The sequence below is a fragment of the Spinacia oleracea genome, chromosome 4 (assembly GCF_020520425.1).
Source record: "Spinacia oleracea cultivar Varoflay chromosome 4, BTI_SOV_V1, whole genome shotgun sequence".
In the NCBI taxonomy this organism is placed as follows: Eukaryota; Viridiplantae; Streptophyta; class Magnoliopsida; order Caryophyllales; family Amaranthaceae; genus Spinacia; species Spinacia oleracea.
This window is the reverse complement of record NC_079490.1, coordinates 130521492-130547330: the sequence shown is the minus strand read 5'-3', so window position 1 is coordinate 130547330 and position 25839 is coordinate 130521492. Positions and strand designations below refer to the sequence as shown.

Sequence of the window (25839 nt, the reverse complement as noted above, 5' to 3'; positions counted from 1 at the left end):
TGAACTTGTATACCTGCTTCGGCGTGGATAGCCTAGGCGTTGGTGTAGGACTTCTATACCTGCTTCGGCGTGGATAGCCTAGGCGTTAGTGTAGAACTGGTATACCTGCTTCGGCGTGGATAGCCTAGGCGTTGGTGTAGGACTTGAATTTTGAACCAGAGGTCCCAGGCTGGAATAGTACTGCCGCTGGGGATTTTTTTTTGAATTTTCGATTTTGTACCGGCTAGTATAGGATAGCCTTTTGAATTTTGATTTTTGCATGGGCTAGTATAGGATAGCCCCCAGTTTAGAGTCTTGACACTTTGTACTCTGCTTGATTTGCCTCGTCATACTCGGAGGAAGCTCGCCGAATCTTCGGTGGTTCGAGCTGCTGAGGAGGATGCTTCAGATGATGAAGCGGCTGCGATAAATGCGCTATATGGAGGTATGATTCCCCGGAGAGCACCCACTTTTATTGGTACTGGCTGGAGTCCTTCCGATCTGGTGTTTCGACCGGAGTTTCACTTGTCTCAGCGGCCTCGCGCTGGCTTGGTGAGTCTTGTACTGTGGTTTGAATTTGTATTTTGTACTTGTATAGGGTTTGAGCTGATTCGTTCATCTGCAGGCTGATGGAGAGCCGTTTCGCACCTTCTGGTCCTTGGCGGAGCTTCAGAAGGCTTTTGCAGCCATTCGTGCTGACGAGGAGGCCATAGAGATCTGGTTGCAGACAGACTTCGAGGAGAACAGGGATCAAACCCCGGCTATGGGCTTTGTTAGAGCGGTGGTGGGATACCACCAACACTTTTCATATGGCATGGGGGGAGATCACCATTACCCCTTTTGAGTTTGCCATGATCACGGGTCTTCCTTTTTCTGAGAGGAATATGACCTTTGATTCGGAGCTGACGTGGCGCTCGGCCGCTACCAGGGTCTTGCTCGGCCCTGTTGTTGACTTGTCAGAGGACGACACCCATGCTTCCGTGACGGTGATTGTGGATGCTATCCGTGGTGCGGGTGTGTCTGCACAGCAAAGGGTTAGGCTGTTCCTCTTAGCTTTGGTGAGTAGGGGTTGTGGCCCCGAGCAGGAACAGTCGGGTGCACATTAGATTCCTGTCAGTTTTGCAGGACTTGAGGGTTGTTCCGAGTTACAACTGGGATGGTTTGGCCTATAGCCACCTCTTGTACGAGATGAAGTGGGCCTCCCGGACTGCGCCGGAGAGCGAGCCGAGCATGGCTGCTCTGTGGAGTGTGCTGGAGGTATTGAAGGCTCCTTGTAATTTGTGCCTTGTACTTGTATGTTTGTATTTGAACTTGACTGATGTTTTGCTTTCTTTTTTGAAAGATTTGGATATATGAGCACTTTCCGACTTTGGCGCCGGATCATACTAGAGATGCGGCTTACCCGTATGCTGCCTCTTCAATAGGAGCGGTGCGCAAGAGGGTGCCTCTGGCGGCCTCCCGCAGAGCTTGGAGAGTTCTACCTGCTTATGAGGTAATCTTTTTGTATTATTTTGCTCTTTTATATTTGTATTTGTATAGTTGCCTGAGTTGTCTGCTTTGCAGGTAGTGTGGCGTCCTTTTGCCAACGCGCCTGTACCTGCCTCGGCTGCTCGCGCCCATTTCTTGTCTGGACGGCGGGTTTTGCTCCCAGGGGTGTACCGCCACATGTGGTATTTGGGGGAGCGAATGTCCCTTCAGCACAATTCGGGCAATAGGTTTGTCCCCAAGGACCCACCGGAGTCCATGCTGGCGCTGGATGAAGATCTTGCCCGGCTCTGTGTGAATGCCAGGGGCGATGCTGTTTGCCGCTCTTGGAAGGACTTTGTTCAAAGGAAGGGAAGCTATGACGACTTCCTAAGGAGGTTGGCTCCACCAGTACGCTTCGTACTGGCGGTGAGCTTTTGAACTTTGTATCTTGTATTCTTGTATTCTTGTATGATTGGATGATTGTATGTTTGTATGTAGGAGGAGGAGGAGGAGATTGATCCTGAGGACATTTTCCATGCTGATAGGATCCTCCGCTATGAGAACTCGGACGGGGAACAGGTGGAGGTGACCATTCCTGTAGCTTCTCCTCCGCACCAAAGATTGTATTATGTTGTACCTGAGCATTATGTCGCTGTAAGTACTGTTGCGTTTTCTTGAAACTGATTATAATCTTGTATTTGGGAATTGATCTTGAATTTTGTATGCAGGCGCCTCGGGTGAGAGTGCGTCGCTGGATGCTCTTGATTGATTCCTGGAAGAGGTATTGTGCCAAGCTGACCCATAAGCTTTCTGGCCGGGACAGAGAGGTGCATTTCTTAATTTTGAAATTTGTATTCCGGAAACTTGAACTTGGATGTTGATTCTTGAAATTTGTGTTTTGTATAGGAGCGTCGTCGAGATCGCAGGGGATCCGTTGACAGGGAGCCCCAGGGAGAGGCTTTCTCGAGGCAGGAGGGACCGAGCTTGGACCTAGGAATGGGGTCCGGTGCTGGAGCTCATTAGAGGCATTCGGATGCTGATCAGAGAGCTCCCTCTTTTGTACATGCTGATCCTACCAGGCATTCGTTTGGAGGTGCAAGCAGTTCGAGGCCCTTTGTTTCTCCTCCCAGTTACTACTTCGGAGGGAGTGGTCCTCAGCCTTGGGGTGCAGATTCATGGGCTTACTATGCGGAGATGGAGAGGATGCGTCAGGCTCAGATGTTTGCGCGGTACAAATTCCTGGCGATGCCGCCGCCTTATCAGTATCCTTCTCCTCAGCAGGGAATTCATCCCTCTCCTGGCACTCTTCGTGTCTCGTAGCAGGATCCTGGTTCCCCTGGAACAGAGCTGGATCGGGATCTGGAGTTCCTTAGGAGGCGAAACAGGGACAAGGAGCCTGTGATGGACGTTACAGCTGATGATGACTCGGACTGACCCTGCATGGTAGCGAGTTCCAGCTTGCCTGGGCTGATTTTGTATAGGCTGGATTGTATTTGTATGGATTTGTATGGTTCGGAACTTGAATTTTGTATGGTTGTATGGCTTTGAACTTGAATTGGTTTGGAAATTTTTTGAAGTTTTGGCTTTTGTATGTTTGAATGTTTGATCTTGTATGCGTTGTGTGTGCCTTGAAATTTGTAGCTATATGCATGCATGATAATTTTGCAAAAAAATTGCCCATTTTTTCGAGTGTATATACCCACTATAAGCCCCCACTTTGACTGAGGTTTTTTGGTGAGGAAAAGCGCAAGTCAAAGTATATTCAACTTTTGCTGTGCATATGCAGACTCGACTTAGGACGCCGATCGATCTAGGACTAGAATGCTTGAATTTTGAATAAATTGACCCGAAATCTGCCCGAAGCGTTGATCCGGACTGCTTGAATTTGCGCGGCTTGCGGCTTTGGAATCTTGAATAATGGAGGTTTGTACTTTGCTGTCCGAAACACTAAAGAGTGTGTACTCGGAGTCATAAATAGGATGGTGGCCATCGATGCAGGCCCCTACGCCTAGCGCATGACATGGCGCTTGGCGCCAGTGTGTTGTCGTGCAAGCCGACTCTTGTATAAATAGGGAGTATTTCGGATCATTTCTTGCATCAATCCTTCCCTGCTATTCCTTTTATACTGCTTCCTCACGAAAAAGAAGAGAGAAAATGGCTATGTCCTTTGAAAATGCCTTGCACTTGTGGCTTGGTTCGCTAGGCAAATTGGAGAAAAGGGAGCTTGATGGCATGCATCTTGGGGTGCTCGCCTCCTTCCGGTTTGTAAAGCTTGATGTGCACTTCATTCTTGCTTCTTTGGAGGGTTGGGATCCGAATCATCATGTCTTCCGCTTTGGGAATAATGATGTATGTCCCCTGCCTGAAGAGTTTAGCGCCATATTGGGGTGGCCCATTATGCCAGAGCCATGGATGCCCAATGTTGACGAACACTTTTTCTTGGGTTTGGAAAGATATTTGGGCTTAAAGCCCCCACTTTTTAGTGTTGTTGTATATGGAAGAAGGGTGGATTTGTCCCTCCTTGTCACCTACTTTGATGGGCTAGATGTTCCCAAAGTTTTCCGTTTGAGGGCCTTGAGCTTTTGTATCTTTGCTCGCTTCCTCTTTTCGAAGCAGGGGCTTGCCAATGGTGATGCCTCCCTAATAGAAATCGTAGAGCAGTTTGCTAATGGTCGGGACCCAATGCCGCTTTTGATTGGCGAAACATTGTTGGGCCTTGACTTGCTGAAGTCGGACCCCTCTTCTTTGCCGTCGGGAAGTCCGGTATTACTCCAAGTAAGGATCTGGAGCCTTCTTGCATGTTGAATTTGTACTTGTATTTGAATGTTGAATTTTGAAATGCGTTTCTTGTATACTCCCCAAGGTTTGGCTTATGGAGAGGCTCATGCTGGTGGCACCACCGGAAAACATGGAAAGCTAGAATAGAAAAGGGTTCACTGTGCGGCACATGATGTATGGCCGGCTTTCATTGGACGAGTGGCGAAGCGCACTCTCTGGAATTGAATCTTGTATAATGTGGGTAGTTCCTTGGTGGGGAATTTCTGCCATGAGACATGCCCCTGATTCTACTGCTTTGAGGGTGCCAAGCCTCACAATGCTGGTCTTCTACTCGCCTGCTTGAGTGGTGAGACAATATGGCTTGAAACAGGAGATCCCGGACTGTGCTGAAGAGAACCCGAAACCCGTTGTGCTGAATGCCAATCGACTTGAAGTTTGGAGGCGGTATTGGGTCGCCAAACCATTCCTGAGTATCCAGTTCCCACCTGAGTCAGTTACTCTGTCTGCGGTATACATTGTATGGATGAGAGGCCTAAGTCAAAGGGACATTTCTCTCTCCGGACCAGCTAGAGTCCGAGGTTCTAGAGCTAGACGTCCTGCATCAACTGACTATGAGGAAGGTGACGGCAGTGTGGCCCATCCGGTGCTTGACCGTTCGGAGTCCAAAGGAGGTTCTTCGTCCTCCCGTCTTGGAAGGCTAGCAAGTTCCTTCTCCCACCGCTTGGGCAAGGGGAAGATTGATGATTGATTGCGGGAGGAGCCAGGGGATAGTACTCAAGGTGCCAAGACTCGAGAGCATAGTCGCCCGACCCTAGATCTTTGTAGGCTAAATGTGTTTGAAATTATATTGGAAGGAATTGTCACTACTACAAAAACGGGCTAAGGAACCATTGCTAGGGCACCGTATAAGTCACTTATTAGGTTTCTTTGATGAAGAAACCAATTATCTTAGAAGTGTGGTTTCTTAGGAAAAATATAAGAAACCGCATACCTGAAATATTTGGTTCCCTAAATAGTATTATATTTAAGAAAGAATCAAAGAAACTGTAGATCTTTCAAATCCAGTTTCTTACTAATATATTATATAAAATTATCATATTTATTTTTTAATGTAATTAAGGTTGTGAATTTTTTTTCCCTTTTTGGATTTCCGCCTAAACCTTACCCACGCACAGTCAAGAAAGAAAATAACTTCTCTTCCTGAACCCACGATTTCAAGTTTATCTTCTCTTCAATTTTTTCCTTTAATTCGTAAAACCTAACTTCAATTCATCAAGAACCGAATTCACAGAGCTCAACCAATTCACCACCGCACCACCGCACCATCGCCGGCAAAGGGAGACTCGTTCTGGTTCCCAATCGCTTCTCCATCTTCCTAATTTCTTCTACTTTGTGGTATGATTGGAACTTCCGCAGCTACCGCAACCACCGTCTCCACCACCACGTACGACCTCCGTTCTGCCGCCAGTTCTTCAGCTCCTGTAATTTTAGGTAATACCTCTTCTCACCTTTTCCCCTAATTATGATTTTACAATTTTCTCTCCTGACTTGTGTTTGAGTGATAATTTGGTTGAAATTTCATCTGAAATTAAATTTTCTGTGATGATATGAACGAATTTTTAAAAAAATGAATACAAGGGTTAGGAGAAGTTTCAGCAAAAAAAACAGGTGAACAACTACTTTGTAATTTTCTGATATAATTAGCTTCAAATTTGTAATTGGTTTTTTTATGTTAGCTTTGGCCTTTTCTGTTATTATGACAATGCCTTATAACTTAAGTCAAATGATTGTTCTCTCTTCACTATTCACTACCTCAAATTCTGATTATGTGATGCTACATTGTATATATTATAAGTTGTGATCGAATGCCCATCTAAATCACTCTTGTGCGTGTCTCCCTTTGGTTATATGTACGTCTATGATGGTTGTATAGAGGGTGCCAATTAGCACTAGTACAAAAATGCTCATTTGCGCCGCCATAATTGCCTCGCTTATTGTAATTTTCTACTTGTATTTATACCATGGAATATACTGCAGTTCTACATTTTTTGGAATTATGTAAATGTGGATTAATTTGGTTAATTTTATGTAGTCTTGCAATCTGATTTGGTTCTAGAGTTTGATGAAGGAAGCTGAAAAGGAGATAAAAGGGGTGTGTTCTTTGAGCAGGATCCCCCTAAAATGGACCCTTTGAAACTCCGTCAAACTCTATCTCCTTATGATGAAATTCTGCGCATTTATTTGGCTCCTTAAGGTTTATACTTCTATTCTTGCTCATTGCTCATTGAATGTAGTGTCTTTATAGTAGTTTTGATGTACAGGTAGTCATGTACGAAGTACGATATATGTGAATGAATTAGGCAGCATTGTCTTGCTGTGTTACTGAAGCCACAACTTAGTTAGTCTAAAATAAGTGTCAATTGAGAGTTTCGACTTGGGCTATGAATAAAACATAATAAATTAACCACCTTGTATCCTTAATGGATCTATTTTTTTAATTGATGTTTAACTTAATCTTTAGGGTATATATTGAGAGGTGGACTTGTAAAATTCGATCCAATAAATTGCGGTTTGACTTTGTTTTGACTGAGTGAAGGAAATTCTGTTCTTACTGGAGTGAATGAAGAAAATTTTGTTTTCTACGAATTGGACTTGTGAAAAGTTTAGGTTGGACTTAGATTCAAAACTTAAGACTTGGCAACATGAAATCTAATCCATCCAATTAATTTACACCCCTAGGTGTTAGTTTAGGTGTCCTGAACTGCTGATGTTCCAAGATTTAGTCCTCACTTCATGTTGTACTTGTACATATCCTGAAAAATGTATCTTAATCTCTAGACAGTACTAGGAGGAACTAATTTCAAGATATAGCCATAGAGGAACTAGTGTGGGTTTTATTGACTTCGAACTGTTTGCAGTAAGGTAAGGTTTTAATCAGTTGTGCACCTTAGACTTCTGTAATCAAACTCGACTATATTTAGGTTTGATTTGTTTTCTAACTATGCTTCCAATATAAAATTGAATTCCTGTCTCCAATTTGTCTGTACTTCTTACGGAAAGGCTGAGCTGTTGATCAAATTTGTACAGCTTGAGAAGTTTATAAGAATGATGTCTTACTTTTTCTTTTGACTCGGCTTTTCAAATATGAAATCATATCATGTTTTTCTCATCCTTGTCACTCAGTGGCAAGATTGAAGTTGTGTCTATATATTCCTGCATTAAGCTGATTATTAATTGAATCTTCTGAGTTCTGACCAAAGCTATAACATGTTGAATCCAAGTATTGGTTTACACGTAGTTGATTGTTCGGTCTGTTGAGCTTATGCATGCCTTTATTAATCACGTGTTAGTTGAGTTTTTCCCTTTGTCTAGTTGTGCTGATTTATTTTCGTTCATACAGCTTTGAACCGTGTGTTTAGTCAGATTTTGTAGGTTGTACATTGTGGATTCTTTGGTAGGAGATATAACTGTAGGGGAATACAGTTAAACATAATAACATGTGCGGAACAATCCCCAAAGCCAGGAAACATGTATAAAACACAGATTAAGCATACTTACATTCGAAGCGTGTTTTCCATAATAATCTGTCAACGAACACGAACAAAGAACTCCAATTGTCGTTCCTCTACTTGGTTCACCGACACGATCAGATCCGTCTTGATAATCGTAGCTTAGATAATTAATCAAGATACTTTGCTTTTTGGGAAGAACTCACGTTGGAGGCACAGAGAGAATTAGGCTTCTCTGTGTGTCTAGGGTTTTGAGTAATCTGAATTGTGATTGCAGTAAGTTGGATATTAGGTCATAAGGTTATTTACATAACCTTACTAACCGACCAAGGCTGGAGGCAAGGCCGGCTTGCAAGCCACGCGTGAGACAAGCACAGCGCGCTGGGCCATGGGCCTCGCTGCTGTGGCTGTGTCGCTGCATAGGCCCGCGCGCACACGCGCAGCTCCGCTCGGCCATGGGCCAGCGCTGCCGTGTTGCCTTGGCCTTTGCTTGCTCGCCTAGCGCCCGCCCATGGGCCTCGAGTGCTTCGTGCACTCGGCTCGTGGGCCGCTCTTCGTATTCGCGTTTAATATATTTCCGATATATTATTTATCGTTTTGTATACGACGAATCACCGTCGTACGATACGATTTATTCGTTTCGCCTAGCTTACGAATATTCGCGATACGATATACGATTCCGATGCAAGGTCGTATCGTATAATAGGTTTCCAACTTAAATCCCGAAAAGCGATTAAATGAATTTCCGATTCATTTAATCCGGTAATCTGTTACGTGTCATTAGTGTGACCTTGTAGGTTCAGTCAAGAGTAAGTTGTGAGTTCAATATCCATTAGAACTCACTGATCGGAAGCATTGCTCCAGCTAGCTGTTCCGATCACTTGATCTCACTGAATTAATTGTTCGCAATTAATCTGAACCTTGGTATTAGACTTAATGCACCTTGGGTGAAGGACATATTTCCTTCAATCTCCCACTTGTCATTAAGACAAGTGTGCATCCACATTCCTTTGTCGCTTCGTGTTACTTACTGAACATAAGGTAAGATCCAAGCCATCCTTATTAGGTCCAGAAGTGTTTCTTGGATTACAGAGTTCAACTGTCAAACTTTTGCAGAAGGTTAAGCCTAACCATTCTGAGCACGGCCATGCATTTTACAGTATCTAACTCTCCGAGAGGCCTTGTTACACAACAACACCATATCCTATCAAAGATAGGAGGACAATCCATTCTTGCAATCTATGAATACTCATTTTGATTCATAGTACGCCCAATAACTGCTTTTATAGCCTCCTTTTACGGTGGGACGTTCAGCTAGTATCAAAGCGAACTAATTCTCAAACGAGCAGACATAATCGCTCATGTTCTGAGGAACGGTTTCTAATCACCATTAATGAGAACTACCTATGACATGACTTTAATCTCTTAAAGCCCTCTCATGGTCAATCCGATACAAGATCCAATAAGTATCTATGCAAAAGATTCTGACATCCAGTCACTCTAGTTCAAGAAACAGAACTAAGTAATCTACTTGCAATCTAATCTTCATTAGTCATTGGTCGTCCACCTTTAAATGACCTGGATTAGGGATCCTTTGTGACTTCAATATTCAAGTTCACTTATGGGTGTTTATTTGTCAAAGAATCCATCTTGACATCCCATTTGAATGATTTGAATCACATGGACTTATCATTTAATTCTAAACCACAATTAAATGAATATGAAACAAAAAATTTCATAAATATGATATGGTTAAACCAATTGTTTTAAACATAGATCTAACAGATGTTGTAAAACAATACTTAGAAAATCAAAGCCATTCTCCAACATGCTTGATTCCCATGGTTGCTACATGTGCGTTGTGTTTCACTTGTGGCAACGGTTTAGTCAATGGATCCGCGACGTTGTCGTCAGTTCCAACCTTGCAAATTTCGATTTCCTTTCTTTCAACGATCTCTCGGAGTATATGAAATCGCCGCAGTACGTGCTTGGACTTCTGGTGGCTCCTAGGCTCCTTTGCCTGGGCAATGGCTCCGCTATTGTCACAATACAAAGCCACTGGTCCTTTAATGGAGGGGACAACACCAAGTTCTTCGATGAACTTCCGAATCCAAATATCTTCCTTTGCTACTTCTGAGGCAGCAATGTACTCGGCTTCAGTTGTAGAATCCGCAATAGTGCTTTTCTTAGCACTTTTCCAGCTTACTGCTCCGCCGTTGAGGCAGAACACAAACCCAGACTGTGATTTGAAATCATCTCTGTCGGTTTGAAAGCTTGCGTCCGTATAGCCCTTAACAATCAACTCATCTGTACCACCATAAATCAGAAACTGATCCTTAGTCCTTTTCAGGTACTTTAGGATGTTCTTGGCAGCAGTCCAATGCGCCTCACCTGGTTTTCTACTGGTACCTGCTCGTTGCACTGAGTGCGAACGAAACATCCGGCCTTGTACAAATCATAGCATACATGATGGATCCAATAGCCGAAGCGTATGGAATTCCACTCATCTCTCTACGCTCATCAGATGTTTTGGGACACTGATTCTTGCTTAGATATACGCCAACTGACATGGGTAGATGGCCTCTCTTGGCTTCCATCATATTGAACCTAGCTAGCACTTTGTCAATGTAAGTGCTTTGGCTTAGTCCAATCATCCTCTTAGATCTATCCCTATAGATCTTGATGCCCAATATGTATTGTGCCTCTGCTAAGTCCTTCATTGAGAAACACTTCCCGAGCCAAGTCTTTACAGACTCCAACATAGGAATGTCGTTTCCAATAAGCAGTATGTCGTCAACATACAAGAATAGGAATGCAATTTTACTCCCACTGACCTTCTTGTATACACAAGATTCGTCCTGATTCTTGATGAAGCCAAACTTATTGACTGTTTCATCAAATCGTTTATTCCAACTCCTTGATGCCTGCTTTAGTCCGTAGATGGACTTCTTAAGCTTGCATACCTTTCGTTGGTTCTTTTGATCGACAAAACCCTCCGGCTGTGTCATGAACACAGTCTCTTCAAGAACACCGTTCAAGAAGGCAGTTTTGACATCCATTTGCCATATTTCATAGTCATGAAAAGCGGCAATCGCAAGGATTATCCGAATAGACTTAAGCATCGTGACTGGAGAAAAGGTTTCATCGTAGTCAACGCCATGAACTTGCCTGTAACCTTTTGCTACCAATCTTACCTTGTATATGTATACAATTCCATCTTTGTCTTTCTTCAACTTGAAGACCCATTTTCATCCGATAGGTGTGAACCCATCCGGCAAATCAACCAAATCCCAAACTTGATTTTCAGACATGGAGTCTATTTCAGATTGCATGGACTCTAACAATTTAATGGAGCTTGGGCTCGTCATAGCTTGCTTGTAATTCAAAGGTTCATCACTATCCAATATGAGAACGTCTAAGTTTTCAGTCAAGAGGACGCCTGTCCATCTGTCCGACTGAAAAATAGTTCTATTTGACCTACGAGGGGCAACAACGTTTTGAGGAACTACTCCCACTAGCTCTTCTAAAGACCTTGGAGGTTCATCAACTTGAACTGCTTCTAAAGAGTTCTGAGTTCGTTGTTCGTCTCGAATCTCTTGGAGTTCTATTATTCTCCCACTTGTCAATTTGGAAATATGATTTCTTTCCAAAAAGACACCGTCACGAGCAACGAATACCTTGTTGTCTGACTTGTTGTAGAAGTAATACCCCATAGTTTCTTTTGGATACCCAACGAAGAAACATTTGTCAGATTTAGGTTGCAGCTTGTCCGAAATTAATCGCTTGACATATGCTTCGAAACCCCAAATCTTCAGAAAAGACAACTTTGGAAGTTTCCCAATCCATAATTCGTATGGAGTCTTTTCAACAGCTTTTGACGGAGCACGATTCAGTGTGAGTGCTGCAGTTTGCAACGCATGTCCCCATAACTGTAAAGGAAGTTCGGCCTAACCCATCATTAACCTGACCATATCGAGTAAGGTCCTGTTTCTCCGTTCCGACACTCCATTCCATTGAGGTGTCCCCGGAGCAGTCAATTCAGAAAGAATACCGCATTCTCTTAGATGGTCATCAAACTCGTGGCTAAGATATTCACCTCCTCGATCCGATCTTAGAGCTTTGATTTTCTTGCCATGTTGATTCTCTACTTCATTTTGAAATTCTCGGAATTTCTCAAACGATTCAGACTTGTGCTTCATTAAGTAAATATAGCCATATCTACTGAAGTCGTCCGTAAACGTTATGAAATAGCTGAACTCACCTCTAGCTTTCGTACTCATGGGCCCACATACGTCCGTATGTATTAGCCCTAGTAGTTCGCTTGCTCTTTCTCCCACCTTTGAGAAAGGTTGCTTTGTCATTTTGCCAAGTAAAACAGATTCGCATTGATCAATCTTCTCTAAGTCGAATGATTCTAGAATTCCTTTCCGTTGAAGTAATTCCATGCGCTTTATGTTTATATGGCCTAATCGACAATGCCACAGAAATGTGAGATTCGAATCACTAGTTTTAGCCTTTTTGGTATTTATGTTATAAATGTGTTTGCTCGTATCTAGCACGTAAAGACCGTTTTCTTGTTGTGCTGAACCATAAAACATTCCATTCAAAGCAAAAGAACAACTATTGTCTTTAAATTGAAAACTAAAGCCTTTAGAATCCAAACTTGAAACGGAATGATGTTTCTGGTGATACTAGGAACATAGTAACAGTTTTCTAGTTCCAAAACAAACACACTAGGCAAAGAAATAAAATAAGATCCTACGGCTAATGCAGCAATCCGTGCTCCATTTCCCACGTGTAGATCCATCTCGCCTTTATCAAGCTTTCTACTTCTCCTTAGTCCCTGTGGATTGGAACATAAGTGTGAGCCACAACCAATATCTAATACCCAAGAAGTAGAATTAGCTAGATTACAATGTATAACATACATACCTGAAGTAGAAGCAACGTTCCCGTTCTTCTCATCTTCCTTCTCCTTCAAGCAATCCCTCTTCCAATGCCCCTTCTTCTTGCAGTAGAAGCATTCAGAGTCGGCAGGAGAACGAGTCGCCCTTTCCTGTTTACCAGAACCGGCGCCATTGGACTTGGATGAGGGCGAAGCCTTGCCCTTACCCTTCTTGCCCTTGTTCTTGCCTGATTTCTTGAAGTTCTTGCCCTTACGCACCATAAGCATATCATGCTTATTCTCTTGCTTGAGCGTCTTTTCAGCGGTTTTCAGCATACCGTGAAGCTCAGTAAGAGATTTCTCCATGATGTTCATGTTGTAATTCAACTTGAACTGATCATAGCCATTATGAAGCGAATGGAGAATGATGTCAATAGCCATTTCATTTGAGACGTCAAAATCTAGAGCTCTCATGTTCTCAAAGAGTCCAATCATTTTAAGAACATGTGGGCTCACTGGTTCTCCTTTCTTGAGCTTAGTCTCAAGGATCAACCTCTGAGTCTCGAATCTTTCGATTCTGGCTTGGTCCTGAAACATGTTCTTCAACTCCGAGATGATTTGGTAAGCATCCGAGTTAATGAACATTTTCTGAAGTTCAGGACTCACGGATGCAAGCATCACACATTTGACATCCCTGTTGGCCTGAATCCAACTATTAAGGGCAGCTTGAGTTACCTCCGGCCCAGCCTCTTCCGGTAACTCTTCCTCAAGGACATATTCTTTTTCCTCATGCATAAGAACTATTTGTAAGTTCCTTAGATAGTCGAGGAAATTGTTTCCATTCAACTTCTCTTTGTCGAGAATTCAACGCAGGTTGAAAGTGTTATTGTTTGCGGCCATTTTTTATTACTACAATCGAAAAGAATTTGCAATAAATAACCACTCATACAATTCAATAACTTTGAAATAAAAGCAAACATGCAATCATTAAAGCTATTAAAAAACATTTCATTCATGCAAAAAGCAAAAACATGGTCCTAAATGAATGAAACGATTCCAAGACCCCAAAAGTCCTAAATCCTTAAGCAGCTTTAGCATGTCTTAAGTAGTTTAAGATTTTAGGTAAGCAAAACCTATTGCTAGTAATCTCCAAATTACTCTTGGTTAATAAATTAATGCCATAATTTAACCCATTGCCACAACTTAATGCCATTGTTGTTTGAGTTGTAACCACAATCAACGTGCTCCTTTAGGACGCCTTACCATCTAAGTCAACTAAAATAGCACCTCGCTTTAGCGTCAACCTAATATCTTAGATCCCTAGATTTTTGTAAGTGTTGATTTGGAAGGCAATTTTTAAAACTCAATATTACTTGGACCTAGCTGTTTCTATGTTAGTTCGATTATTTAGTGAACTTAAAACGAATCGATTCATAGGAAACAACCTGTTCATGCAAAGCATACATACATTCATACATTCACGCATAATATATAAATATTAAATTGCATAAATAATTGGTGATCTAGTATGGCCCAAAACTTCTTGTCTTGAAGCATCCAATCTTCATCACCTCCTTGTTAGCTTGCCATCGTCTTGAATCTTCGTTCAAATGCTAACTTAAAGTTCTAAACTAGAAATACTTGAAAATAATAAATTACATCAAAATGTCCATGGTACGCAGACCATATTTAAAACTTTACATTCAAAGATAGAACGGTGCGCAGACCGTATTTAACTATCCTAAATTTGGCCATACTAGTCACCTGGAGTACCTGCATTGCATAAAATATATATTCTACGCATTCACCCATTCGTATGCTAAAACGAATGACCCATGTTAATATACAAGTATTTACGTGAATAAATTAAAATTCATGTTCACATAAACGCGTCCTAAAAAGATTAATCAATTTCCAAATTATTAATCCTTAGACTTTATTCTAATTAAAATTGAACTTAATTAAAATAATGCGACCTACGAAACAATTAAAATAATTATTTCATTTTAATTTCATTTAGTGGCTCCCACTCAAACCAATAATTATTCCGGATAATTAATTATGAAATATTAAATTAAAACTCGCGGCCCGGCCCAAGCAAATAAAATATTAAATTAAATATCCCGTTAGCCCAAATTAATGCAAATATACGAAGCCCAACTAATTAAACGATTCAACAAAAAGTTCAATTAAACGGCCTAGGCTTGCGCCCAGCCCGTCGTGCGAGAGGCCCAAGAGCACACGAGCACTGCCCGCGCGCCCCAGCCCATCGTGCGAGAGGCCCAGGAGCACACGAGCACTGCTCGCGCACCTCGCCCCATCGCTCGCGCCCCATCGCTCGCGCGCACGCATCGCGTACCCGCAGCCTAGCTGCCCCTGCGCTGCGTGTGTGTTGTGCGTCGAGTGTGCTGGACGTCGCAAGCCTTGTGCTTGCTTTGTCGCAGCCCCGCAAGCAACATGCCTGCCCCTTCCTTGCCTAGCTCGCACGAGGCACGCAGCCTTGTGCTGCTGCCCGTGTCGCATGGCGCGGCGAGCACAATGGCCTCGTATGGCTCGACGAGCCATACTTCCATCATGCCCATGTTCATGTTTTTGGTTCATAAAACGGACCAACTTAATTAAAATTAAATTTAATTCACGAACTTGCATTAATTTTATTTTTCAAAAAGGTTACGATTTAATTTTTGAAAAACAACGATTTTTAACGATTTGATAAACTTTAACGACAATCCAATTTCGTAAAATTAATAAATCAAGGGCTAAAAATATTCAAACTTTTAAGAACGATCGAATCAACTTTAAAGTTTGAACTTTTAATTAATAAAATCCGAAACTTTATATCATTCATAAACAATTAAATTTCAGATTATTAATAATTTGGTTTAAGTGTGATTAAAATTAACGAAACCATTCAAAATTTTAATCCAATAATTTTTAAAATTAGCCACTGACCCATGGAATTATACCCCTTTCCCCAATTAACCGAATTATTAATCCAAAATTAATTAAAATTCAATTAGGGTTGTAAATTTTACGAATTGGGGAAAGGCAAAATTAGGGTTTATACTTATCGTAAAAAAATCTGAAACTTTTACCATAGATCAAGAATGTACCCAGCAACATTGTGTCAAAATTTCAAGCAATTCCGAGTAGTTTAGGTCGACCTTTTAATTGAATTACTGTCCGACACTTTTAATTTTTAATTAAAAATTAACAAAAACGCCTAAAAAACGATGCTTCGAGGCCTGTTTTCGCAATTCTACGCCCAAAAAAATGATCTTGGAAAATCATTTTCCATCAGTTTAGGGTTTTAAAAATCGAAAAGGCGAATATTTTTGATTTCGGAACTGCCAATTTCGCAATTAATCCCATAATTCGAAAAAATTCCGAAAAATCAACACAAATTCCAAAAATTTCGAAAATGCAAAAACAATAAAAAATCATGCTAATTCATGCTTTGAATACATAAGACTCATGATACCACTGTAGGGGAATACAGTTAAACATAATAACATGTGCGGAACAATCCCCAAAGCCAGGAAACATGTATAAAGCACAGATTAAGCATACTTACATTCAAAGCATGTTTTCCACAATAATCCGTCAACGAACACGAACAAAGAACTCCAATTGTCGTTCCTCTACTTGGTTCACCGACACGATCAGATCCGTCTTAATAATAGTAGCTTAGACAATTAATCAAGATACTTTGCTTTTGGGAAGAACTCACGTTGGAGGCACAGAGAGAATTAGGGTTCTCTGTGTCTCTAGGGTTTTGAGTAATCTGAATTGTGATTGCAGTAAGTTGGAGATTAGGTCATAAGGTTATTTACATAACCTTACTAACCGACCAAGCCCGGAGGCAAGGCCGGCTAGCAAGCCACGCGTGAGACAAGCACAGCGCGCTGGGCCATGGGCCTCGCTGATGTGGTTGTGTCGCTGCATAGGCCCGCGCGCACACGCACAGCTCCGCTCGGCCATGGGCCAGCGCTGCCGTGTTGCCTTGGCCTTTGCCTGCTCGCCTAGCGCCCGCCCATGGGCCTCGAGTGCTTCGTGCACTCGGCTCGTGGGCCGCTCTTCGTATTCGCGTTTAATATATTTCCGATATTGTAGACAACTACTTTTGTCCCCATTCCCGAAAGGGAAAGGTTCGATGATGAAAACGTAAATCTCCACTTGACAACGCATCTCCTATAAAATAACGAATCTCAATTCCCCTTTTCATTTCACCCGAAACCTGCTATTTATAGAAGCCTGCTATTTATGGAAACCTGCTAAAAATAGTAACTGCCGTAATGGGTAGTTGTTAAAAGTGGCAAGTCATAAAAGATAGAAACCTGTTAGAATTAGGCGTTGCACTCCAACATAAATCCTAAATGAGATAGAAAACTGCGAGAATCCTATTTCTAATATGATTCGGAAATAAGAGTTACGTATTAATTAAAATCCTAACGAGCCTAGAGTTCGTAACGGGCCTAGACGCATTCCGTCATAAAATTAATACGCACTAAAAGACTCGATTAAGTCTCATTCACTCCGGATTCTAAGAATCCGAATCTGACAAAGAAACGGCCCAAACAGCAATTTCAACGCCCAGCCCTGGGCCCTGAAATTGCCTGGATCCTATTTCCAACGCCCAGAGCTGGGCGCCGAAATCTTTGACGCCCAGCCCTGGGCGCTGAAAATACCTGGGACGGGTTATTTCCTAATTCCTCGTGGATTAGAGCTCTGCAATTCTATCTTTCCATAAACTTTTCCCTATAAATACAGCCCCAAATTCGACGTGAGAAAACACAACACACAATTCATATTCTGAGTATTGACTCCAACCCTTAGCCTAAGCCTCACGCTGCGAAATTGTTCACGCGTTCTGTCGCAATCGATCCATAAATCGAACAGAACGTATCCTGTCCCATAATTTGAGATTCGTTAAATAAAAAGGAGAAATAGCAAAGTCAAAGTGGTTAGTTTTCTGAGAACCGTGACGCACCTCTCAAGGGTGCGTCTTAATGTGTCCCTTTTCGATGATTTAATTGCTTTCCTTGCCCTTTTTATGAACTGTTAAACTAACTAAATCTGATTGTTCTATCACGCCTAACAAATATAATATTTTTGGGAAATTGGATTATCATGCTAGGTCCCTTAATACTATTTAAATCAGATAATCACGATCGATCTAGTATTATATGTTGCATATTGCTAAAATCAACTCAGATTAGTTTAATAGTTAACGCATGTCCCTTCAATTATTTATGCTGAGCTAGTAAGGATATCCTGCCTCTGGAGTTATCGACGAGCGAGTACTCCTCTCGGTAGTTACAGTCCCCCGAACCCTCAATCTCTACCTTGCGGGTGTATGTTGAGAGATCCCCGCACCAGGGATCACAAGGGAACCTACGGCCGTCGTGGTCAAACATAATTGCACTCCCTTTATGTCACGATAACCGGGTTTTGTCAGTTTTTCTCATTGTCGTTAAAAACTGAATGGCGACTCCTATATTACTAGTCAGTTGGGTGTAAACTCACAGGAAATCCAATTACACTTGATTGAATAAAAAGAATCGTCACACCCACGAGGGACGAGGTCACGCATTAGCCTCGTGCTTTTTCGACCCCCCTCACAGTGGCGACTCCACTGGGGATAGTGAAGGAAATACTCGTGCTTGTAGGTAATCAAAATAGCCGAAGGGTGAAAGGATCCTACCCCGCGTTTATTTCCCCATCAAGTTGGGACGACGTGAAAATCAGCATATTAATGTGAACGGGCAGAACAGCATAACAAATCTCGGCTCCCTCGGGAGTTGGGACTAAGGATACCTTTTTTCGCCAATAGGGGGGTGCATACGCCGTGCATGTTGCCCACGTGGTACTTGTGCAGGTAGTACACCTATCCCGAACCCAATCGCTCGCTCATTAGGTCCCTCTCGCCTGCATGCCCCCTTGGCTTGCACTTGCGGGTTGGCCTCTTGAGCGAAATTCGTCTGTTGAAGACACTACCTCGACCGGGGCATGTGTTGGATCTACGATAGAAGCGGTACCAAGCCAGGCGCAAATAACTACCCATAGAAGCTTATCATAAACTACATGACATATTATTATTTTGCTTCATGATGCAATGTTAGTTATGTGTAGCGAATTATGTGATTGTGTGTTACAAATAATGCTAGAAAACCAACGACCTTAAAAAATTGCCCAAACACTCATAAACCAATTGGCCAAAGAGTTATACCAAAATACGTGTTCCGCAAACCCGAACGATCGCCACAAAAATAAGCGACGCTCGGGATGGCCTGTAACGAATCCCACAAAATGCTGCAACGCGTAAAGGACGTTATTAGGCAAGCACGCAAAATCGAAGTCGCATAAACAAAAGTAGACGCAAACAGAAAACAAGAACCAGCCAAGGACGCATTTTCAACGCCCCTGGCTGGGCGCTAGAATTTCTCACGCCCTACGCTGGGCGCTGAAGTTGCTGCTTGGCCTTCTGGTCAGGCACAGCAGCCTCGGTGCCCGCGCATGAAAAAATATAAGTAGCAAAAAAAAACTTTTCGTAAAAATTGCTGCAAGGGCGTATGAAAAGGCACTCGACTCTAAAAGCGACGAAAAATAAGAAATAAATAACTCTTTGTGTCGTTGTTAGGCCTCCTACGACGACAATGCTCGGCACCAAAACCGAGCATGCTAATTAAACGACCTTGAATGTCACATGGGAAAAATATTCAAAAAAATAATGTTCGAATAAAGTCTTCAAGAAAAAAAAAATATTGTTCAAATAAATCCGAGTCTAGACTAGGCTATGCCAAAGTACAATCCAAATGCTAAGTCTTAGTTGTCTTATTCATAGAATCGGTCCTAATGCTTGGTGTCGTTCTGCAAGTTAAAAGGTTAAAACATATTGAGTCTCCCTTCCTAACATTTAAATCAATAAGCACCCATACTTAATTGTCATCCCTTGCTAAGAGTCTACGGCCTCAATACTCTCTCTCACCAATAAAAAGAATATATTGTAGTATTTGCAAAATGGAAACGGTCACATTCTGGAAATCATTCCCCCATAGTCGCATTACCCCCAAAGTGAACCTAAGGTGTTAATACCATTGGCAAAGAAAAAATTAATGGCCCCAAGGCTTATAATCACATTGGGTCACGACTATCATAGTCCTCTCGAGTCACTCGCTCCTCGAAATACTACTAAGTACGGACTAAAAGATTTTCCATGAATGCAACATGACCAACCATGAAAATACCGAAATCGGCATACCATAAGGCTACCATTGGGGTAAAGCAATACACACTAAGAGAGAAGCCGCACTAATGATTCTAGTCTTGCAAAAATAAAAATTCGATCTCCCCAATTAACTACCTTGCCAACATTAAGCAAAATGGCGCATGACAAATGAACACCCAAGGGTTAAAATCTAAAGTGTCAACCAACGAAAGTTATGGTCCAATTAGCCTAAGTCTGAGAGTCGCTTGGTCAAGTATTATAGGCTTACGCCATGTCATTATTTTGAGTCTAGGCCACCTCCTTGTATTCATACACGGGTTATAATCAGAAAGATTAATGAAAGTTTGAGTCTAAATCACAACTTCCAATTAAATCCCAGAAACTGGAATCTGAAAAGAAGCAAAAAAATTATTTTCGATGTAATTCTTTCGTTAAAATTCAGTAAGGTAAAAACAACATTTTGAATCTACGCTATTTGCACATTTTAAGAAACGACTAAATACGCTTGCAAAGTAAGACAATTTAAAGGTCCACCCTAGGCCTACTAAAATTAAAGGTCCACTATAGGCCTACCAAACGAGGCTCATTCAGTCTCGCCTCGTGACTCAAAGACCACAACAATCTACCTTTTAGCCCAAATAAAAATTTATGTTGAGGGGGGAAATCCCGAGCAAAAAAGAAAAAAATAGAAAGAGAAAAGGGAGAGCGAAAAGAGCAAGCCATGAAATACTTAGCCCGTACCTCCCAAAGTGCAAAATTTACACAAGTAAAACGAAGAAGAGAATTGAGTCAACCAATCCAAATCATAAAGTTCTACGATGTCTACCCTTTCCAATCCTTATGTTCTTAGACGCCTTTGCTCTGGGGTCCCTGTTCAGCTCATTTAACCCATCCATGTTCTCATTGCCATAACCCAAGAAACCATTACCTCAACTCACTAGTAGAAAAAACCCCTGTTGCAGCCCCCTTGTTGCAGCGTACATGTATAAATACGCTTCAACAACCAGTCGGTCATCGCGGGTCAAACCCTTTAAAGGGTTATCGCAGCGTACATTTTAGTTGTTCGCAGCAAATGTGTTTGTTGCAGCGTACAAAATAAAAGCCCGCAGCAACAACCCGACTTTATTGCAGCGTACATGCTATTGCCCGCTGCAACAAGTCCGCGTTTCAAAATTTTTTACTTTCCTAGATTGCAACAAACCGCGCTCAAACGTACGTTGTTCCTTCTCTGCTCCAAGCTTTTTCCCTTAAACAAATATCCAAGCAAGCCGTCGAACTCAGCCGTCGAACTCAGCCCTGCGTCGCCGTCGAACTCAGCCCTGCGTCGCCGTCGAACCCAAGCGTTGTTCAGCCCTGCGTCGCTGTCTTCGCCGGTGTGTGGTGTTCTCGCCTCATCTCCCCCATGCCGTTCTGTTCTCGCGCGGCCTGTCACTGAAAGGTAATATTCTTGGTCGGCCGGGGGTTCAGCATCTCCCCGTCGCGTCGTGGTTCCGGTGGTTGCTCGGCGTCGTGGTCCCGGTGGTTTCGGTATGGTGTGTTCAATTTTTATTTTCGTTTTTTATTTTCGTTTTCAGATTAGGGTTCAATTTTAGTTTTTGATTTTCGTTTTGATTATTGTTTTTGATTTTCGTTTTTGATTTTCGTTTTGATTTTCGTTTTGATTTTCGTTTTTGATTTTCGTTTTGATTTTCGTTTTGATTTTCGTTTTTGATTTTCGTTTTGATTTTCGTTTTGATTTTCGTTTTGGTTTTCGTTTTGATTTTTGCCAGGGTGCTGATGGAAAGGTAATCAAGTCAAATTAAAATTTGATAAATTTCTTTGTCCAACTTGATTTATAAATTATGAGAGTTAGATTGACAATTGAGCTGACTAATCTGTTGTATCTGTCAAGATATGGAGAGCATGGTGCTTAACTGTGCATTCAATTAGCCAGGATTGCGGGGCCATTGCCCTAAATTATGAGACTGGTTTGTCATTTTTGAAGGCAAGTACTAATGGTCTGTTTATTGCTTGTTTTGTTTCTTTAGCTCTGTTAGTGGGGTTGCCAAGATATGGAGTATATGTTGCATTTTCTCCTGTAAGTGACAATGTAGCAACTGCCTCAGCTGATCGTACTGCAAAGTTGTGGAACACAGATGGCACTTTATTGAGAACATTTGAAGGTCATTTAGACCGCCTAGCTCGTATTTCCTTCCATCCATCTGGGAAGTACTTGGGCACTACAAGTTTTGACAAAACTTGGCGTTTGTGGGATATCGAAAGTGGTGCTGAGTTGCTTCTTCAAGAAGGCCATAGCAGGAGTGTTTATGCCATATCTTTCCATCCGGATGGATCATTGTTAGCATCATGTGGACTGGATTCTCTTACACGTGTCTGGGATCTTCGAACAGGGAGAAGTATTCTTGCTTTGGAAGGCCACATCAAACCTGTAAATTTCTTCTCTTGTCATTAACATTTATTTTTGTGATACTAACTCTGATTGTTGACTCATGTTTTTTCTTTTTCCTCTCAGGTTTATGGAGTTTATTTCTCTCCTAATGGCTATCATTTGGCCACTGGTTCTGAGGATAACACTTGTAGGATTTGGGACTTGAGAAAGAAAAAGTCATTGTACATAATTCCTGCCCATTCAAAGCTTATTTCACAGGTCAAATTTGAGCCTCAGGAGGGATATTATTTGGTCACTGCTTCATATGATACAACTGTTAAGGTATGAGACTTGGCACTCAATTACTCTCAGTAGTCTGTTTTGTTAAGTTACAAGGAGTGTTTTGTCTCATTTTGCCCTATTTCATCAGGTATGGTCATCTCGAGACTTCAAGCTTATCAGGACATTGTCAGGACATGAAGCAAGAGTTACACCCTTAGATGTCACAGGAGGTAAGATCTTTTCTCTTGGTAAACTGTAGTAAAAGTGATGCGTGCAAAATGGGAACTTATAGTAGCATCTCATTACAAGTTTATAACTGTCATCTTGGGATGGAATTATGGTAAAGTTTATGGAAGTTGCCACTCAAAAACTGAATTTGTTTAAATACGTTACATTCAACAACAGAGATAAAGTGAATGCAATTTGTCCCTTAAAATCCAAGGGGGCGTTTGGTTCACACATGGTAAAGGGAACCGAAGAAAGGGAAGGAATAGAAATGAAACCCTTTGATATAAAATATTGTATGGGTAACCTATCTCTAAGATCTCACCTCTCTCACTAAGTCTCACTCCAGCGACAAATCTGAAATTTGACTACCTAAACAACCAAAATCCGCCGGGAAAACAGTAAATCCGGCGTGTCAAGGGAACAGGTGGCATGGTTGGGTCGTTATAGGTCATATATTGAGCTAAAATGACATTTTCGCTCCCAACTTTGAACTAAAGAACCTAAGGACTCATTTGATTCTTATTACATGACTAATATGCATAGTTTTAAGTTTCTAAAACTCATTCGAACCTATTTATGCACATTTATGGCTCGTTGGGTCGTTATAGGTCATATATAGAGCTAAAATGACATTTTCGCTCCCAACTTTGAACTAAAGAACCTAAGGACTCATTTGATTCTTATTACATGACTAATATGCATAGTTTTAAGTTTCTAAAACTCATTCCAACCTATTTATGCACATTTATGGCTCGTTGGGTCGTTATAGGTCATATATAGAGCTAAAATGACATTTTCGCTCCCAACTTTGAACTAAAGAACCTAAGGACTCATTTGATTCTTGTTACATGACTAATATGCATAGTTTTAAGTTTCTAAATCTCATTCGAACCTATTTATGCACATTTAAGGTTCGTTGGGTTGTTATAGGTCATATATAGAGCTAAAATGACATTTTCGCTCCCAACTTTGAACTAAAGAACCTAAGGACTCATTTGATTCTTATTACATGACTAATATGCATAGTTTTAAGTTTCTAAAACTCATTCGAACCTATTTATGCACATTTATGGCTCGTTGGGTCGTTATAGGTCATATATAGAGCTAAAATGACATTTTCGCTCCCAACTTTGAACTAAAGAACCTAAGGACTCATTTGATTCTTGTTACATGACTAATATGCATAGTTTTAAGTTTCTAAATCTCATTCGAACCTATTTATGCACATTTAAGGTTCGTTGGGTTGTTAAAGGTCATATATAGAGCTAAAATGACATTTTCGCTCCCAACTTTGAACTAAAGAACCTAAGGACTCATTTGATTCTTATTACATGACTAATATGCATAGTTTTAAGTTTCTAAAACTCATTCGAACCTATTTATGCACATTTATGGCTCGTTGGGTCGTTATAGGTCATATATAGAGCTAAAATGACATTTTCGCTCCCAACTTTGAACTAAAGAACCTAAGGACTCATTTGATTCTTGTTACATGACTAATATGCATAGTTTTAAGTTTCTAAATCTCATTCGAACCTATTTATGCACATTTAAGGTTCGTTGGGTTGTTATAGGTCATATATAGAGCTAAAATGACATTTTCGCTCCCAACTTTGAACTAAAGAACCTAAGGACTCATTTGATTCTTATTACATGACTAATGTTAATTGACTATTGTTATAGGAATTTTCGCATCCAAAGAAGTCGAATTCTAAGCCTAAGTCCAACTTAGAGGTCGTGGGTAGTTGTGATCGTAAAACACAAGAATTAACCACCAAAAGCAAGAAAGCGGGACTTGTACACGATGCAATTCAAGGTCTTGGCCCACCAATTGGTTTTTAATCCCATATAATCAAGAGTAAGTGTGTTATATAAGTTTCATATAAAATATTATTTATTATTGTTATTAAATATATAATATATCATTTATAAATTATACAGAAATCATTGGAATTTATACGTGATGGACCTACGTAGAGGTTATGTATATATTTTCGATTCTGCTAGAGATCCACGTCGAACAGATTATGCATGGGGAATCTCGAGTTTGTAAGTTCTTTTGCTTACAAATTACATTAGTCTTTAAGAAACCTAAGCCAAAATCATATTCATGAGTACCCATGTTTCGTTAATTTTCTAGGGCATACCAAGTGTACAAGTGCAATGGTGGGAATTGTCCGAATAAAACGAGTTTTAAGTCGTGTAAACCCATTCATATAGAGGTATAACATGTTTCTTATTTAGCTTTTTGCTTTGTTTTTATTAACTATTGGCCTTGCAAGATAAAGTATTATGTTTCTTAATCAGTGTGCTCAACAAATCGGCGGAACTGAGTGTGGCTATTACGTTATGAAGTTCATGTTAGAGATAGTCACGTTACAACATGACTATGAAGGCCGGCTAGATGAGGTAAGTAACTAATTGATTCGTATTCTAGACTATTAATACATTGTCATTAGTTGCTTGAATGTTAAAATGTGACATTTCATTTGCATTTAATTGATCTAATGCTCCATCAAATTTTTGTTTTTGTAAGGTCTATACTCCGAGGACTGCGCCTTATGCTAGTGAGGAAATTGATGTGGTTCGTGAGCAATGGGCGAAGTTTTTTACCACCAAGTATTTATTATTGACCTGAGGGCGCTTGATCGTGTTGGTTTAGATGTTATAGAACAATCTTTTATGTTAAAATGTATGCGTACGTTGAAATTGGAACGTAAATATATTTAAATGTATCGGTATGTGCACTTTTGGTTTTGGGATATATACAAAACTCCAGTTGTTGTTTTTATATTTGTTATACAGGTTGCGTTATTCTATTATTGTTTTGACAGGTTTCTATATTTGGTGCAAGGCACTCTAGGTATCCCTAAACAAAATTAGAATTTTCCCGCCAAAAGTGCTTTGTTGCAGCGTACATATATGTTGTACGCTGCAACAAGGGAAAAAAATTTCGCAAAATTCCAGACTTGTTGCAGCGTACAAATAAATGTACGCTACAAAAAGTTGAGTCTTTTGCAGCGTACATATATATGTACGCTGCAACAAGTCCAAATTTTTGCCAATTTTTTGGCACTTGTTGCAGCGTACATACATATGTACGCTGCAAAAAACA

At 41.1% G+C, this 25839-nt stretch overlaps 1 protein-coding gene and 1 long non-coding RNA gene across 2 annotated transcripts; both read left to right on the top strand.

Annotated features, from left to right (window-relative positions):
* The first annotated feature begins 418 nt into the window (after window positions 1-418).
* On the top strand, window positions 419-22298 carry LOC130471885 (uncharacterized). Its single transcript, XM_056842226.1, has 6 exons — window positions 419-424; window positions 605-746; window positions 940-1037; window positions 2770-2844; window positions 21616-21630; window positions 21738-22298. The coding sequence occupies exons 1-6, from the start codon at window positions 419-421 to the stop codon at window positions 22296-22298; spliced, it is 897 nt and encodes a 298-aa protein (XP_056698204.1).
* Window positions 22299-24860: 2562 nt separating this feature from the next.
* On the top strand, window positions 24861-25530 carry LOC130472002 (uncharacterized). The gene is made up of 3 exons (XR_008932213.1): window positions 24861-24946; window positions 25032-25133; window positions 25261-25530. It is a non-coding gene; the product is annotated as an uncharacterized lncRNA (long non-coding RNA).
* The last annotated feature ends 309 nt before the right edge of the window (window positions 25531-25839 follow it).

Excerpts from the sequence above, each read along its gene's own strand:
- LOC130471885 (XM_056842226.1), top strand. Across the intron at positions 747-939 it reads GGATCAAACCCCGGCTATGG|AGGACGACACCCATGCTTCC; the intron begins GCTTTGTTAGAG and ends TTGACTTGTCAG. Across the intron at positions 1,038-2,769 it reads GGCTGTTCCTCTTAGCTTTG|GATCCTGGTTCCCCTGGAAC; the intron begins GTGAGTAGGGGT and ends GTCTCGTAGCAG.